At 42.5% G+C, this 18,315-nt stretch overlaps 1 protein-coding gene and 1 long non-coding RNA gene across 2 annotated transcripts; both read left to right on the top strand.

Moving 5' to 3' along the window:
* Positions 1-775: 775 nt before the first annotated feature.
* On the top strand, positions 776-2,017 carry LOC306760135 (uncharacterized protein F54H12.2-like; the record flags this gene model as incomplete). Its single annotated transcript, XM_079245927.1, has 1 exon — positions 776-2,017. One exon carries the CDS (start codon positions 776-778, stop codon positions 2,015-2,017), a length of 1,242 nt encoding a protein of 413 aa, XP_079102053.1.
* A 7,500-nt stretch (positions 2,018-9,517) lies between these two features.
* Positions 9,518-14,009, top strand: LOC306760447. Its single transcript, XR_013771445.1, has 3 exons — positions 9,518-9,898; positions 11,300-11,810; positions 11,944-14,009. It is a non-coding gene; the product is annotated as an uncharacterized lncRNA (long non-coding RNA).
* Positions 14,010-18,315: the final 4,306 nt, after the last annotated feature.

Genomic DNA, 18,315 nt, shown 5'->3' with positions numbered 1-18,315 from the left:
ACACCGATCTTATTCAGTACCAAGCGGTGGGGGACAGTTACGTACCGCTACTGGCTGTCGTGAATGTTAGCGGGGAATACGGGGACATTGTGAGCATTAGATATAATACAGTGCATTACGCGCGCGTCTCGAAAAGTTACGTGAAAAGCATACGGATAGAAATAAAGACTGATCGTGACAGACCCGTAAACTTTGTGTACGGAAAGAGCATAGTGAAGCTGCACTTTAAACCGGCTGCGTCAAATAAATAAAGATGGCTCTGAGACAAGATCCTCATCGTTTCGTAAATTATTATGAGGGTCAAGTAGGGGGATCCCTACCCGGTTTTTACGGAGCGCCTGTGATGTACGGCCGCGGAGTAGGATCCATTTTTTCCAAACTGTTCCGTTTCGTTACCCCTCTGTTTAAAAAAGGTTTCGCCATAGCCAAGCCTCATCTAAAATCAGCGGCAAAGAACATAGCTAGCGACGTGGTGAGCCACACAATGGGGAAAATTATGAATCCCGCTAATCAGGAGGGATCAGGTGGGATCATGGTCCTCTCGCGCAGACCGAAGAGACGTCCTCCGGGTGAGCGTTTGCGCACCGCTAAAAAACGCAAAGCTCCCGCCAGGAGAAAATCAGTCGCTGCCGGCAGAGCCCGAGAGAGGAAGGTCGCTCGGAGCACGGACATATTTTAAAAAAATTAAAAAATAATTTTCCACGTAGTCATGGCTCTTTTACATCAGAAATCATCGGAGTGCACCCTTTCTGAATTAGATTTATTTTCGGCCCCGATGACGCAGCTGTCTATAGAGGATAAAACCTACACTGAAATTTCTCCTCTTTCAGCCATTACAGACGGCGGTCCTATTGAGTTTTTTATTCCCGGTGATGGGGAGAAATATTTGGATTTAAATGACACTTTACTTCATCTACGGCTTCGGATTACTAACGCGGATCACACCGTTCTGGCCGACGACGCTCAGGTGGGGCTCATCAATTACGCTCTGAATACGATCTTCAGCCAATGCGACGTCATCCTCGGGGATAGACTGATTTCGCAGAGCAGCGCAACGCATCCTTACCGCTCCATGATTGAAACTTTGCTGAACTTCTCAGAGGACACGCTCAAGAGTCAATTTTCAGCGGGGCTTTTCATGAAAGATACAGCCGGGGCTATTGACTCCATCGTCACAAATAACGGACCGAACAGGGGTTTAAATCAGAGAGCGGCCCTCACAGCGAATTCCAGCGAGTTGCATCTGCTCGGGGCCCTCCACGGAGACATATTTTTCTGCGAAAGACTGCTTTTGAACTCGGTGGATTTGAGGATAAAATTGACCAGAGCCAGCGACCATTTCTGTCTCACAGCAGCCAGGGACTCCACTTTCCGTCTGAAAATCTTGGGGGCCTCCCTGTTTGTCAAAAAAGTAGCCGTTTCCCCCGCTGTGCGGCTAGGTCATTCTGCGGCCTTACTGAAAGGTCACGCCCTCTACCCCATCCAGAGAGTTACGGTGAAAACTTATTCTATTCCGGAAAATTCCAGAATTTCTAACCAGGAGAATCTGTTTCTGGGGGCCGTGCCAAAATACGTGGTGCTGGGGATGGTACACCACGAGGCATTCACAGGAAGAAGAGATCTTTCCCCGTTTAATTTCATCCATAACGACGTGGAATATTTAGCCTTATGCCAGGACGGCCGACAGGTTCCCGCCAAGGCCTTCCAGCCTCAATTCAACCAGGGAATCTCGGTCAGGGAGTTTTACAACATGTTTATAGCCACGGGGAGACATCTTAAAGATTTACCGCTGAGCATCGACCGAACTGAATTTAATCAGGGCTACTCATTGTTTGTCTTTAATCTGAACGCCACCGAGGACAGCGACGCCCTGTCACCCATCTCCAGCGGTAGTCTGAGGCTGGAAATGAGATTCAGGGTGCCTCTTCCGCACACGACGACTTTGATTGTGTACGCCTGCTACGACTCTATTCTGGAGATCAACTCAAAAAGACAGGTGCTGGTGGATTATTATTAAAACTGAAAAAACAAAAACAGAATGAATAACCATCAGCTGGAGAGTCTTTTACAGCGCGTGCTGGGGAAAAATTTATTTTGCGGCGTGTGGGCCTCCGACCAATTACATTCGTTGAGTAGCGAGCTTCAGCCACCCTGCTATTTTATAGTCAACACGCATCCTTCGCATAAACCCGGAGAGCACTGGCTTAGTCTTACCCTGGAGGCGGATGGAACGTCGACTTTTTTTGACTCTTACGGTTTCAGTCCCACATTTTTTCACTACCCAGCCAGCATTCTGCAGTTTTTGGAAGACCGCTCACATCAGATATCTTATCACACTCTACAGCTTCAGCATCCTCTGTCTACAGCCTGCGGACAACACTGCGTTTATTATCTCTGTCACCGTGCCTGGGGATTCTCTTATAAACAAGTTTTATCTTTGTATACCGACGACGTGTTAAAAAATGACCTGGAGGTAACTAACTTTGTAAAGCAGTATCAACGCTGTATCGGAAATCAACGGTCACAATGTTTTAATCACGGGACTTGCTCTCTACAAATGTTTAAAGATTGTTACCGACTTTGTTAATTCAGTGTGTATGAAAAAAGTATGACGCAAAAAAAAAAAAAAAATGTGATGAATAAAGATTTTATTGAGAAAGACAAAACAAATGTTTTTTTTTTTTCTGTTTTCACGAGGAAAAGTTTATCCAAGCAGGCGGCTTACGAATTTTCCGCAGTCTTGTGGAAACTTGTCCGCTTTCTTTCTGCTCCGGCGTAACCCAGCGCGGGGATAAAGTTAATTTTCTAGTCTTCTTCTGCTTCTTCCCTGCTTCCCAACCTGCGTTTACCGCTTCCGGTAAATCTTCATCTTTCTGGAGAAGAAGGCGGTACTGCTCGCGCGCGTCAGGATTTGTCACGGTGGATACAGGAACGTTAATCTCTCGCAAGCTGTTTAGAAAATCCATCCAGCCTCTCGGCAGTTGACTTTGAGATTTTTTTTTTTTAAAAGACTGAGTCAGGTTTTTCAGTAAGTCGATCATGTGCGAACCTTTTATTATTTTTCCCCGGTGAATAAATTCCCCTCTCACAGTCCAGCTTCCACCACTTTCGCTTAATTTCTTCATAATGTACTCAGCATTTCGACGGTCGCGCGGGGGCAAGTTTTTAATGACTTCGCCGGCAGTTTCATCCAAGTCCGAGTGTTTAGTATTTTCACCGGTGGGACGCTCGCTGGTCAGAGGCTGATCCGCAGGATGTCCGCTGGTCAGCCGCTCACTGACAGCGTCGTTTTGTAAAGTCAGAGTAACGCTTCGCTCACCCTGCTGACCTTGTTTGATTAGGGTGAGATATCTCTGTAACAGAGAGTTATATTTCTTAATCTTTTCATAAGAACCCAAGCCCGGTTCGTTTAATATAGCTCTCATTTTTTCATCCAGATCTTCTTCAGCCTTATCTCGAATACTCTCCCCTGGTCCGGAGCGGGTTAGACGGTTTAACTGTTGAGGCGTGATGAGAAACATTTTCTGCGATGACATGATTACCTTCTGATGATTCCACCTAAAATATTACCCAGAATTGGCACGGCTGCGGAGAGCAGCGGTAATAGAAATCCTCCAGATTGCTTACTTAAAACCGTCCGTTTACGGTTTATCCCTGCTTTCTTATCGGCCAGCAATCTGATAATTTTCTTCTGACCTTTAAGCTTTCTGTACTGGCAAGACGACAGTGGAATGTTGCCCTTTAAAAGATTTAAAGCAATCTCACTCAGAGCCTGGAGAAAGTCTGATGAGCAGTGCTTCAGGATCTCCTTACGCCGGCGAGGGGTTGCATGATACAGAGCTTTGAGTAAACCCGCATTCCGTTTTATGCGCGCTGACATCTTGATGATGATCTATTATTTACTTTTTGGGGATGTAAACGGCAGGCCACTGACCGGGGAGTATCCCCGTTCTCAGTCTGTACTGTTCTGGGCAGGTGGCTGTCAGGTCCAGCAATAAATAACCGTGGTTCTCTCTGGTGGCATCTTCGAAGCTCTGCAGAAAAAAGGCTCTCTGTGATGGGAAAACTTGATGAGCTAATATTTTCAGCTGTAATTTATCCCGAGGATTTTTAAAAAGCACCATATAGTTTGTGTTTAAACTAATGGCCCGGCTGTGTTTACCCTTATGAAAAAGGTTTTGAGTTAGCATGAAAACGCTCATGTTTCGGTGATGGCGGTACTCTGTAAAAATTTTCACCACCTCAGGATGTTCGGAGGCCTGGAACATGACATCATCCAGAATAAGCAAGTGCGTCTGATCAGAAGGAAACAACTCCTCGTCAAAAGAATTTGGCAGACCGTGAACAAACTTGATGTTTTTATTCAATTTCTGCAATTCAGCATACATGGGCTGGAAAGAGCTGTAAATCCAAACAATATTTTTTGGCACTTTATCCATGACATGATCACAGTTTCTCAAAACAATATTTACAAAATGGGATTTCCCGCAGGAACTCGGACCTGTTAACAAACATGAAAATGGAGTTTTGAGTCTGTACTCAAAGGCCTCTGCTTCATCAGGTGCTGAAAAGTGTGACATTTTCTTCCTATTTAGTAACCAAAAGGCAGAGTAGAACCGTCAGGAAAAAGTCTTCTCTTATCATACACGGCCCTAAATTTTTTTTGATATGAAAGATTCCTGAGTTTGAAGTTTGTTTTATCACGGCAAATCGTGTGCTGTGGGATGGTGATGTGCCCTGCGCTGTCGGCGTCGTTTAGAAAGCCCTCCACTAAATCTTTGATACTATCAAAGTTTATGTGCGTCGCGAAATCGCGCGTCTGCGTAATCCCTTTAACTTTCATGACAACTTTCTGGCGTTCGCGGGTCTGATACGCATAACTTTTAGGCCCGGCGGCAACAAATTCCTGTATGCTGTCGCCGTCCAGCTCATCCGTCAAATCACCTAGAAAACGTCCGAGTTCTAGACCCGTCTCACCGTTTCCCACGACATAGATTAAACTGTCAGTGTCTGTGTACAGAACCCTGTTCCCCAGCTGCTCCAGATAACTGTACAATTTCAGGCGCGCGTAAGCGGTGGTAAACGCTGCGATGAAGACGTTGCTGGTTTTACCTGGAGGAGTTATGACGCGATCGTGGTATGTCCACTGAATCATGGCTGTTTTTTCACTCAGAAAGGAAAGATATTCCACGTTGTACATGCCGGAGAACACATAGTGGAAAAATTCCTCGTCATCAGTGACCAGTGAGGTCCGAGTCAAATGGCTCCTTTGAGCAAATTTACCCCAGAAGGAGTTCAGTGAGATTTTAGCTATCTGACGTTTTGCGGGATTAACCTCGATTTTCTCAGGGTCTAGCCGGATACCTTGATGCGTCTGATAATCCGAGATGTATGCTTCACGGGACGCCTGATCCGCCGCGTCAGTCGGATAACCGGACGCTTCCTGCTTGTTTTTAAGAAAGGTGCGAATGTAGCCCTGAAAGATGGAATCGTCGCGTCTCTCAAAATGCCACACTTCAGTAATAAGGCAGACTCTGTACCCCATGTACAGAGCTTTCTTAAACTCTTCTGAAACCCAAACACCTGTCAGCGCCCTCTGCTCCTCGCTGTGATCGCATGCGCTCGACTGATTGTTGATTTCCGCGCAGGTCCGGCAGAGCGTAAAGACGAGCTTTCCGCGCGAGGTTTTAAAGGGCAGAACAGGGAAGAACAGAGCGCGCGGAGGAAGAACCACGGCTCTGATGAAGCCGAAATATTCACGCGGATCTAGAAATTCTCGCCTGATTATTTTTGGGTGTCCAAGCGGGTAGGCGCATGTATAATTGACGTACGGGTAAAGGGACGTCACGTCAACGTAGCGCACTGACTCACCAGACGCCGCTGTGTACCGAAGCTTCACGGCGCACGTCCGTCCCCCGAACAGAGCCTGACGCGGTGAGAGAGGTTCTGGAATGTTTAGGTTTTCAATGAACGCGCGCACTGTCGCATCTTCAGCCTTTAATTTTACCCATTCGTGCTCCCACATGACCACGACGTGCACGCCGTAAACTGTCTCCAGCGTGCGGGATCTCTGCTCAGTCGCATTGCGAAGCTCCTCGTAGGGAAGCCCTCTGATAGGAGAAATGCCCTGAGGGTCAAAGCAAGACGCACAGCCGTGCCAAAAGCAGCCGTGGTATGAAAACACCCAATGCTCACCGGCAATCTGCGCATAACCATCTACAAAGTAGGGTCCGACCCGCTTTTCTCCGCCTTTTAACGCGTGCTGAATGTCAATGTTTCTGACGGCCGCCACCCACTCGAGCCATTGAATCGAAGCGTTTGAAAAACTCTTACACTGCCGTCGATAATCATCGGGGGACGGGATAGCCAGTGTTTTAGCCGGCAGAAAGTTTGTACGGAATACTTTACTGCACGCCGCCGCTATTGTTACGGTGCTGAACGGGTCCACGTTCGTGTCGCTGACAAACTGCTGTCTGAATTTCAGGCATCCTTGTGCCAGAAGCTCGACGTCATTGCGACAGTAACGCAGAGCTTCAGCTTTAAAGTCAAAGGCCCCTTTACACGCATCCGTGTACCAGCTAAGAAACTCATCCTGTTCGCGCTGACACATGCCGTCCACGCCGTAATCAGACGCTTGTGGATACGTACCGATGTAATTTAGATGCTCCTCCGAGCTGAATTTGTGAGGAAACGTGCCTTTGCTACAATCATCGAAGCCCAGGGCTTTTGGCATTTGACTAAGTCGCATGGCGAGAAACGAGAGTGAGTCGATGTACCTCGTTCGGAAATCAGGTTCGCTAAAGCAGAGAACTTTTGCGCCTTGCATAATCAGCGAGGGCTTCAGGCCAAGCTCAAGCATCGCATTCAGCACCAAGTAACCGTCAAAGCCGCGGGAATTATGAGCTATAAAAGTAGATCCGCGGTACATCGGTCTCCTGAAATGCAAGATAAATTGCCGTGCGCAATCCAAACCGTAAGACTCCCATCGGACACCCTTCAACGTTTTGGTACAGACTAGAAATGGTACGTGCTGACCCTGTGCGTCTGTGAATGTTTCAAAATCGTAAAAAATCAGATTACTGTCCTGCCTCTTATCCTGGGTTAGCGGTTGAATGTAACACTGATGCACATCGAGGTCTGATTTGGCCGCTAATTTTTCGCCGCAGATGTTGCATTTTAATTTAGGGCAGGTGTGAGAAGCCTTCCCTTTGGCCACGCGGTATGTGGTGTGACATTTTTTGCAGCGTTTTATCAGCGAGCATATGCTATCAGCAGTTTGAGCAGAGGAGCAGGGTTTAGTTTGCTTATGCCGCACAAAACACGCATGTGAGCGACATACTCTGTTACAATCCGTACAAAATTCAGACGCCTCCTCTTCCTGAGTGCAGGAAGAAACGTTGCATACCGAGCAAAACCCTGGACAGGCGTGCGTGTATGAGTTTTTGTAAGATTTATAGCAAAAGTGGCAAATGTATTTACCCCCTATAAATCCTCCAATATTTTTAATCCCGTAATAGTGTTTCTGTGCGAGAAAAAAAAACAGCGGATTTGTTCGGTCCGGGAAATCTGTTTGAAATTTAGATAAGGGACGCTGGTCTTTTGTTCTGTAAAATATTATGATTTTACGCTGGACAATGTCCTCAAATCTACGAATGTCGCTGAAGTTGACGGGCGAATTAGCATTCAGACCTGCCCGAAGCTGCAGTTCTGTACCAAACGACGCAGCCTGCTGATCTGTGAAATGTGGGGAGATTAGAAAGGCTAAGTTTATCGCAAAGCACAGCTCATCCTGTCTATTGTTCACGACGTACAGATGACGTCTTTTTTTCTGAACAATTTCACAGTCTATTGTTTTTTCAAGTTTCCGTTTAGCACCGCCTGAAGGGTTTGTTATGATTTGCACAACAAGCTCTAGGCGAGAATCTGAAGCTACACTATCATTTGACTGTACCATACGGTCTAGCAAATCCCCGAATAAATCCATTATCTCTCCCTGGGATGGCTCAGTGACGGGTAATAATATATGATTCTGACTGTTCTGGCTCAGTATTTCTAGTTGGACCAGATCGCCGCGATGAATCTGAGGGTAAACTTCATCAACAAATTCCGCAATACCCGTCTGCACATCGATGTAAAACTGACAGAGGTCTGGAATGTCTCTGGCAGGCAGATTCAGTGTATGTCTAAATTCATGATTATTGAAGCGCTCGCGGGACAGCTGACGACCTGCTTCGAGCGAAGCAGCTTCTCCTGACCCACGTATACCTCCTCCAGACTGTACAGGTTCGTTCAACTGAAGAATGTCAGGGGAAGCTGCAGCTTCAGCAGCACCGCTCAGGTCTTCTTCCGCGATGAGACGGGTTTGTCCCCTGGATGGTGCTAAAGAGCTATCTTGTACGGGGAGTGAAATCTCTTCAACCTCAGTCCCAGGAAGACTTATGGGTTGTGTGTTAAAATTGTCATGCAAAAGCCGATGTAGGTTAAGAAGAGCGTGATCTATTAAATCAAAGTTGTTAAAATCAGTCGGTACAGGATCCGCGCTATTTTGAACGGGCTGATCGGCTTGAAACGGAATAGATGGGTTAGCGAACGCCGCTGGAATCTGATTGAGTGAATCTAACAATCTGTTTATCTCTTCCATGATAGTACAGGAGTAGAAAATGTCACACCTTTACAGCTTACCTTTGAAGCATGTTACCCAGCGTAGTTAAAACTTCAGACAGTGTACGGCTCAGATGCATGAATGTCTCCAGCGTGTCTCCTCGGCGTTCGTAATTATCCCTCCTGCTGAGCGGATTCCGATATGTCAGAGACGTCCAACGTGGACGTCAGCGGTTACGCCGTCTTTCCGGCGCTACATTTCAAGACAAAACGAAAGATAGATGATATATAAAACTTCTGTTAATAAAACAATGATATGTTAATAAAATAAAATGCTACGTTACTAATGTTATTACAACGTAGTTTCTGAAAGCCGGGTCTCCTCCTTCCGGCAGGAAGAGCGCGCCTAGTTCCTGTGGAGAGAAGCCCAAAAAATAAGAGTTCGGATAAAACTTTATTTATTTATTTTTTTCTTCCTATGAGAAGATATCTTTTTTAAATTTATTTTTATTTTGTGGGGCTTACTTCGATTCGTGCCGATGCTGCCTGTCGGTGCAGAAGTCCTGATCTCCTCCGTTTGAACTTCTAACAATAAAATAATAATCATTAAAATTAATATTAATATTTTCATTTCTATTCAGATTCAAAGACTTACCTTGACCAACACTGGCAGCGCCGTGTGAAGCGGCGTCCGGTGTTTCTGAAAACGTATCAAGAAGACATATTTGTATATATTTCTAAATAATAATAATAATAATAATAATAATAATAATAATAATAATAATAATAATAATAATAAGAGTCCAAAAAAAAACTGACCTTGTTTTACATGGGACGCGTCGCGAGAAGCGTTGGTTTGCGTCTCTGGAGAAAAAAAAAAAAAAAAAAGAGAGGAAAACATAATCTATTTTACTTCCAAAGGTGAAGTAAAAGACAGGATGCGTCGCCAAGAAGTGACGTAACATGCACGAGGTTGTTTGCAGAAGCTTATTGCAGCGGTGACTTTTGAAAAGAAATAATAAATAAATAATATTACCTATCGTGCATGTAGTAATGGCTTCCGATTGTTCACAATCAATCCGTGGAGCTGAGCCCTCATCTCCGGGAACCGGACCCTCGACGACCGGACGTCTGCGGAGCCTGTTGACGACTTGACGGATTGCCGGGATGCTAGCCTGTATGCCAGACCGGTCCGGGGCTGATCCAGACTCTTCAAGCTGAGGAATGGACCGGATCACGCCGGGACGTATATTGTCCTCTGGTTCCGGCAGCCGGGCCGCTGCTCTAAATAAATCTGGTGAGTAAAGCATTTGGAAAACAAATATTTTAAATCATGATATAATGACAGACGCTACGTTTTAAATAAGAAAAGAAAGACGTACCGTAATCTGTTTGCGTAAGCGTTATTCCCTCCCATTCATCAAAAAAATCTGGTAAAGGAAAAAAAGCAAATAATTTTAGTTAAAAAATAACTTTTAGAAAAAAGATGAATCGTTGATTTTAATACTCACCTGCCCCAAGATCGTTTCTCGATGGAGGCGAGTGGATCTGTGCGATCGTTATAATTTCTAAATACCGGATAAATTAAAGTTAATCAGTAAGTCTGATAAATGAAAAGCCTAGACATGAAGAAGTTTTTTTCCCTACCCCGTGACATGGTTGCGTTGTGAGGTTGTCTCTCGGAACGAGGTGATTTTTAGAAGTGACTAAAGGACTGGTTTTATATTTCTTTTGGAAACGTACATCGATAATTTGTTTCTCTGTTTTTTTTCAGATAAGAAGCAACCGTTGTTGACAGGTTTCTTGACCGTTACGGGGTCATTAAGCAATAAAAACTCATTTTTGACACAGAGAATGTTTTGTTTGTATTATCTCAGCTAACAGCTTGCTGACACTTCTCTGTAAGTTATGTATGTTTACCACACGTTTCTGTTAAATATATGAGCATCCATAGGTTAAAAAACCCTTTCTCTTAAACATGGACCAGGTGTCTGATTTTTAAAACTTTTTTCCCGGCTACGGGGGGTCATTAAGCAATAAAAACTCATTTTTGACACAGAGAATGTTTTGTTTGTATTATCTCAGCTAACAGCTTGCTGACACTTCTCTGTAAGTTATGTATGTTTACCACACGTTTCTGTTAAATATATGAGCATCCATAGGTTAAAAACCCTTTCTCTTAAACATCACATTTTTTTCTTCCGGCTACGGGGGGTCATTAAGCAATAAAAGCTTACTTGGCGAGAGAGAGAATGTTTTGTTTGTATTATTTCAGCTAACAGCTTGCTGACGCTTCTCTGTAAGTTATGTATGTTTACCACACGTGTCTGTTAAATATATGAGCATCCATAGTTTAAAAACCCCTTTCTCTTAAAGAAGGACCAGGTGTCTGATTTTTAAAACTTTTTCCCAGCTAGAGGGTCATTAATCAATAAAAGCTTACTTTGAGACAGAAAGAATGTTCTGTTTGTATTATCTCAGCTAACAACTTGTTGCCACTTCTCTGCAAGTTAACCCAAGTGTTAGAGGATTTAAACAGGGACAGTTAAAGGAACTTTTTTTCTCTTCCTTCAGTAAAAAACAGACTCAAAACGCATGAGCAGCAGATAGACGCGTGTAGAAAAAAGGTACTCGTTTTATCAGTTAAAACTCTACAAATATCATAATAAGTTAGCTTTTTTTTTTGCTCTTCTTTCAGACCAACAAGAGAACACATGTCCCACCACCGAGGGGAAAAAGGATTTTGCAGACTGAAGGAGCAAAAACAACGTTTTTTCTTTTCCCATCCATTTATTAGCACTTTTTTTTTTTTTTGCTAACACTTCTATTTTTTTACTTCTCTTTTTGCATTTATCATAATAGTTTAATTCTTCTTCTTTTTTTCCAATAGTTTATCAACGCGAAAGTCACTGAAAACACACCAACAGAGGGTCGTAAAAAGCCTGCTGCAGACAAGAGGGGGTGCTTGCCACACGGGCCAGTAGAAGAGCGGGGGTGTAAATACAAACAGACTCAGAGAGGATTTTTGCAGCCAGCAAAAAAACTTTTTTTCACTCTTCCCACCCTGTAAACTCTGTTTATACTACTTTTTGCATTTCCCATGATAAGTTTGCTCTTTTCCAGTAGACCCAAAAGACTCAAAGGCGAAAAACCACGTCTCATCGCTGAAGAAATACTGATTGCATCAGAGTGACACGCATATGGAGAAGGTAAGGGATTTTTTTTGTTTTTTCCCCAAAACTTTCTTTACCTTATTTTATTACTCTTTCTCTTAGACGTTTTTTAATTTTCTTCTTTTTTTTTTTTTTCCCTTCCCCCCCGGACCCCTCTTTATACCTCTAGACTCGTTCGGACATGCCCCTAACATGTCCAGGCACACCGCCCAGGCATGACGTACGTCCAGAAGACATGTCCGGGCATGTCCAGGCACACCGTCCAGGCATGCCGTACGTCCAGAAGACATGTCCGCCCAGGTATGACGTACGGACATACGTCATTTCCGGACATCACGTGGTCTAGGGACCGCCGCCGGATGACCTCACTTCCGGACATCACGTGGTCCAGGGACCGCCCACGGATGACGTCACTTTTAGAGCCACGCCTGGGAGGAGGGAGATGACGTACGGACATACGTCACTTCCGGACATCACGTGGTCCAGGGACCGCCCCTCACCCAGGTTACGCCCACTTATGACGTGGCACACGCTGATTGGGTCACAGAGGGGGAGGGACTTTCGGTTCATTAAGATACGCCTACTTATGACGTGGCACACGCTGATTGGATCACTGAGGGGGCGGGACTTCCGGTTCATTAAGATACGCCCACTCGTGACGTGGCAGCTTCTCATTGGATCACAAAGGGGAGGGGCTTCCGGATCGTTAAGCCACGCCCACTTGTGACGTGGCAGCTTCTCATTGGATCACAAAGGGGAGGGGCTTCCGGATCGTTAAGCCACGCCCACTTGTGACGTGGCAGCTTCTCATTGGATGACAGGGGGTCATAAATCATTTTTGACATAAAGTGGGTCCCTTCTTTATTGATCTTCATTCCACATACTTAAAGTACAGGGGCGAGAAAGTTTATCCCCAAGACACACCTGAGTGTCTGTGTATGAATGTCTATTCTAAAGCATTAAAAACATAAATAAACAATCAAAATTAAGTACATTAAAGAGACATTTTTTTTTTTTTACTTTAAGCAGCGACTTACCCACACTAAGGTGTCTGGGTCAAAATGACCCCCAACATCATCTTTGTATACAAACACTGCACAGATGTTCAACTACACATCAAAGTCTCAAAATTTCACTCAAAAGTTCATGACCCCAGAGGAGGAAAAGTCACAAATTTTCATTAAGAAAAAGAAAGGTTAACCATTAGTTTTTTCATCACAAAAACTGATATGGGTCAAATTGACCCTAAAGATAATATAAAGGTTAATCACTTTGCTGTGTCAGTAAAGCCTACTTTAAAGAATTCAACAAAGAATTTGCAACTTGCATGTGTGGTCATACATGAGGGCATGCACGCGTTTAGCATCATGATCATCCTATACTGAAATCAGCTCCAGCCGTGTAGTTTCTCTAAGAGGGATAAAAGTGATCATATGGCTCTCACATTCTTACTTCTGAATTTATTCCAGGATACAGAGAAAAGTGTCTTTCAGAGAACTGTGTCAGCAAATGCTGTGCACTCACATGGAAAGTTACAAAAATAGAACGAATCAAGAGTGTTGGAGGAGGAGGAGAATATTAAGGAGGAAAAATGAGAGTGGAGGTGGAGGGTAAAAGTGAAAAGTGGTATTTTTTTCTCCATTTTCACTGCAGCCAGATCAGAATCTAATGATGTGGGATAACAGCTGAAAACCTGTGTTTTGTTATATCCCCTCCACACCTCATTATCATCTTCCTCATGCCAGCTTTTTTTTTTTTCATTCCTGCTGCACTATTGCCAGTTATTTGATCACAAAATTTGTCTTGCCTCTTTCTTTTGAACTCACCATGTCATCTTTATCACTCTATCCGTCTTCATGGCCGTGCTTGCTGAAGACATTTTATGCCTGAAATGTTCCTCATGTTACACTTTATTCTTCTGTTTGTTTCCCGGCTCATGATCCTGATCTTATTAAATTTTGAACAGATTTTTTTCCCACTTATGCTTATTTTTCCACCCTTTATTTCCATCTGCTTGTTGCTCTTTCTGCTCCTTTTTCCTTTTTGTTTATTCTGAAGCTACAAATGGGAGGAAAGCATGTTGGAGTTGAGGGTGTACTAATCAATTGTGTTGTGCTGCTTATTAGAGTTGAACCGTTATGAATGGAACGTGTGTGTGTGTGTTCACACAACCAGAGACACCCCGTATCAATGGTATGCATTTAAATGCATTGCAGCTTTAAGGTGGATTCATACTCACGCAGCATATGTATGCGGTAGCGGCAGAGTAGCTGACCATGGTGAAACGTGCGCTCACATATAAATGTCGTGATGGCATTGTCTTGCAATTTTTCTTCTGACGAAGTCAGCTAGAAACTCCAGAAATCTAGATATGTGTAATCACAATCCAACTGATCAGTTTTTTCCTTTTGACTTTTTTTTTTTCAAACAATTGTATGACTGAAAAGGAATAACAGTTCATTAACAATACATTATCTTTTATATTGATTGTTGTTCAATTATTATTTATTTGATTAATTAAAGGGTCTGTTTTATTGTGATCATAATCATGATCAATAAATGAAAGCTAAACATTAAGCCCCGGTATGTGAGAATTACTCTGGTCCAATGGTTCCCTAATTGAAAACAACAACCGTTTAGTGCTTTCTGGCACCTTGCCGTGAAAGCACGATATTACCAGTACCAAAGCTGCTAAAAGTCATGTGAAAATACCAAATTTTTTTTACAATCTGAGGTGTTCAATCAGGAAAAAAACTACAGAACGATACATGATTCTGTTTTGTCATTGATGCCAATAAATTAAAAGCATGCTCTCCATATATTTTGTACAGAGATTTTCAATTGTAGGCTAACTAACAAATTGACCATCTCTTGATAAACTACATAACAGCAATTTAATAGACTTTAACATACACATATATATATATATATATATATATATATATATATATATATATATATATATATATATATGTGTGTGTGTTGTGTGTGTGTGTGTGTGTGTGTGTGTGTGTGCGTCAGTCACAAGAATTTAATTTCTGTTGATAGATTTTAAGTGATATATAATCTGTCATTACATTTTATTTTCTGCTCCTTATCACAACTGGGTCATATACAGTAGCCTAGGCAGAGGTCTTGACATATTTTCTTCCTCAGCCACCACCTCCAGCTCCTCTGGCTGGACACCAAGGCATTACCAACCCTGCGTAGAAACATAATCTATCTAGCAAGTCCCAGGTTGCCCTGAGGCCTACTCTTGTTGGGACATGCCCACAACACCTGCCTTGTAAGAGGTCTGGACCGCATCCTGATATGAGCCGTAGTTTTGCACAATGTCTATCCAGCTGATCTTTGAATCTGCCATAAGCCTCTAAATATGCAGCAAAGACCAAAACAGTCAAGTGTATACATTTGTCTTTCCTTGTCAGCCGCTGTTTAACAGAACGACAGCGTCAGGGCAACAGAGGTCTAGCCTGTCTTCAGTAAATTACTCTCTTACTTGCTCCAAAGGGTCCCCTCTCTCTCTCTCTCTCTCTCTGATTGTGTGTGTGAGTGTGTACCTGAACTGACCGCACACAGTAATAACCTTCAAGGTTAATTGACCGCAAGCAGAACACTTGTTCTTCCAAATAGACATTCAGGGTTAGGGTCTCCCTCCCACACTCTTTCCTGACCTACACAAGATATCATTATCAGTTCTCTGTCACTTTATCAGCCTCCCTTTTCTGGTGCTTTCTAAACAGAATCTATTGTACACTTCCTATCAACACAAGCCTTTATAAAAATCTGCAGTAAAGTTACAAAATATCTTGTTTTTGTCCATTACAAATAAAAATTGACTTGAGATCATAAAGTATGATAAAAAAAAAAAAATGCATCAGAGGAAAAGAAAACTACTTTATCGTAATTCACTTTGGAAGTATACAATTCAGGACACATGACTGTTACTCCCTTTTCTAATGCTGAATGCCAGCCAACTGTTTTTATTTTTGTTTGTTTATTTATTTTTTTTTTGGCAGTTGTATGCAGCGCTATAAGTGTGGCACGAGTGGATATTGTGTCTAATCATTATATGCATTAATCATATTTATTTGAATTCATAGATAAGAAATCATTTTCACTGTTAAGAACACTAAGTGACATTTATAAATCTTATATCTTTGTTCCTCAAGATACAATAAGTAAGAAAGTTAGCAAGAATGTATACTTTACAAACCATTGTTAAAGGTATTGTTCTTAGGAAATGAATGTCACTTTTTTTTTTTTTTTTTTTTCCAGAAAACAACTTTTCTTTTAAATTTTATTCAGAAAATTATAAAGTCACTGACTCATCTTGCTCTACTATCGAATCTTGTAGTCAGCTGAGGGGCAAGTATGTCCAAACACATCTGGGCCAGTCAGAAGACATAAAGGTTGGTTTGAGCCAACATATTGCTTGACCTTAATTGAGAAAAAAAACAAACAAACAAACTAAACTTAGCAACCACCTAAGTTCAACATTTCTTCCACATTTTGGAGCTTATCAGGAAGAAGGCTTTAAATGGTCAACAAAGTGTAGCTGTCAGTAGTAAAGCTGGGTTGAGATCCATGATAGCAGGTGTGACATTTCAATTCAACCCATGATGAACAACTTGAAAACAAGTTCTAACCTCCATTTTGCTTGTGACAACCTGTGATTAATGACCTATCCAGCTGGCTTAGCAAAACAGAAAGAGAGAGAGAGAGAGAGAGAGAGAGAAAGCTACTGTTATATTTGGCCCAGTATTGAACTGCTTTCTTTTTTACAAGTGTTTTTAAGTGACAGAATACCACCTATGTTGGGCAATTACTTTAATGATGTAAATTGGTCATAAATTTCTGCCTGCACAGGAAGTGAATGAGAGGAATGCAGTCATGATTATGATTAGGGAGCTAATTATAGTATCTGCTGAAAGTGGCACAAAACACATAGACAAACTGTTCACTTAGCTGACAGGGTGGGATGCTTGGTGTGATCACTGATTGCACTGTTGCATTGTTGAATATGTGTGTGTGTGTGCTGGGAGGACTTGTCTTTGAGACGTGTAGATGTAGCAGGTCATGCCTGATTTACAAAAAGAGGATAAACGAACCATTTGCATAAAAAATGCATGTGCACCTGCAGAGAAGAAAAAATAGGTCAAATACAAAGAAAAAAATGATTCAGTTAGTTATACATCCATTTAAGATATATTAATCACGTGGCCAAAGTAATCACAGCATGTTAATTCAAGTCATTTTATTATCTAAAGAAATACACTACAAGTGCTTTAATTACACTGAATATTGGTTAAATAATCACTTGACTGATGCCCTTGTAGCATAGGGCTTTATTGTTTAGTTGTGTGAGAGATCCCTGCAGACCTGTGATTCTGACTGTGCAAACTGACTAGCCTCCTTCCATGTATTGAGTTTGCATGTTGTCCCTGTGTAGGAGAATCACCCACAGGCCAAAACATGCAAAATAATTGGCAGAGAAACTCTCATTCTCCTATAACTGAGAATTTGACTGTATAATCTATGTGATATTCATGCGGTAGAACAGCTACCTATCAAGTTCCACTCTGCCTCTGGTCAAGTGTCTGCTTTGCAGAGGACATGAATGAATGAATAATCTAATGGGCCTATAGCAAAGTAAGCTGCCCAGATAATGAGAAGTGTACGGCAGTGAGGAACTATCTGGACTGACATACCGATGGTCTATGGTGTCTTATTTTAATCCACATTAGTTTTTAGCTTGCATTTAAAGCCTTGAGACAATGGAAGGGTCATCCCTGGTGATAAAATTTGAGCAATGTAAGTGCACCAGGTACTTCCTTTTTGCCCTGACAGGTAACAATGAATAAAGGAATGCAACCTATAAGGGCTGAGGTTATTGTCACTGCTCCTGTGTGTAAGACAGGGAAAGTTTATTTTAACAATTTGACATACTGGATTTGTATATTGGAAAATCCTCAGCCAAAAAAACACTTGCTGTTCAGTTAAAAAAAAAAAAAAAAAAAAAAAGCAAATTGTAAAATGGTCCTTTAGTGTGGCCACAGGGTTGCATGCAATCATTGTTTTTATTTATTTAACCTTCTTGGAAAGAGAGGGACGAATGGCATTTGATTGCCTTGTTGGTCTGCATGCTTCTGTGTTTGTCTGGAAGTGCCTTTAGGCCTCAGCAGGCCTGCTGGTTTTCCCAAAGTGATGTAAAACAGTAGAAGCAGACAGCAAAAAACAAAAGCAAACATGCTTGCAGAAAGAGAACAAGGAAGTCTCAGACCCTCCAGCACAAACCAGAAGATAAGCAGGCTGGTCCATGCTCAAATCCCAAAGACTGTATCCTCCCCACCCTCCATTATTTATGTATGTTCCCCATTTGTCCCTCCTTTTTCTTCCTCACATCTTAAGTTATAAAAAAAAAAAAAAGATAGATAAGAAATACTGAAGAGAGACTGGTGAAACGGAAAAGGCAGAGGAATAGACGGACATAATGTGTAAGGAAGAAGGAGGTGCAGGGAAATTGAGTGAGATGGCAGAG

This window comes from Telmatherina bonti (assembly GCF_933228915.1).
Source record: "Telmatherina bonti genome assembly, chromosome: 9".
NCBI classification, from domain to species: domain Eukaryota; kingdom Metazoa; phylum Chordata; class Actinopteri; order Atheriniformes; family Telmatherinidae; genus Telmatherina; species Telmatherina bonti.
Note: the sequence above shows the minus strand (reverse complement) of the source record. Positions and strands in the feature narration are given on the sequence as shown.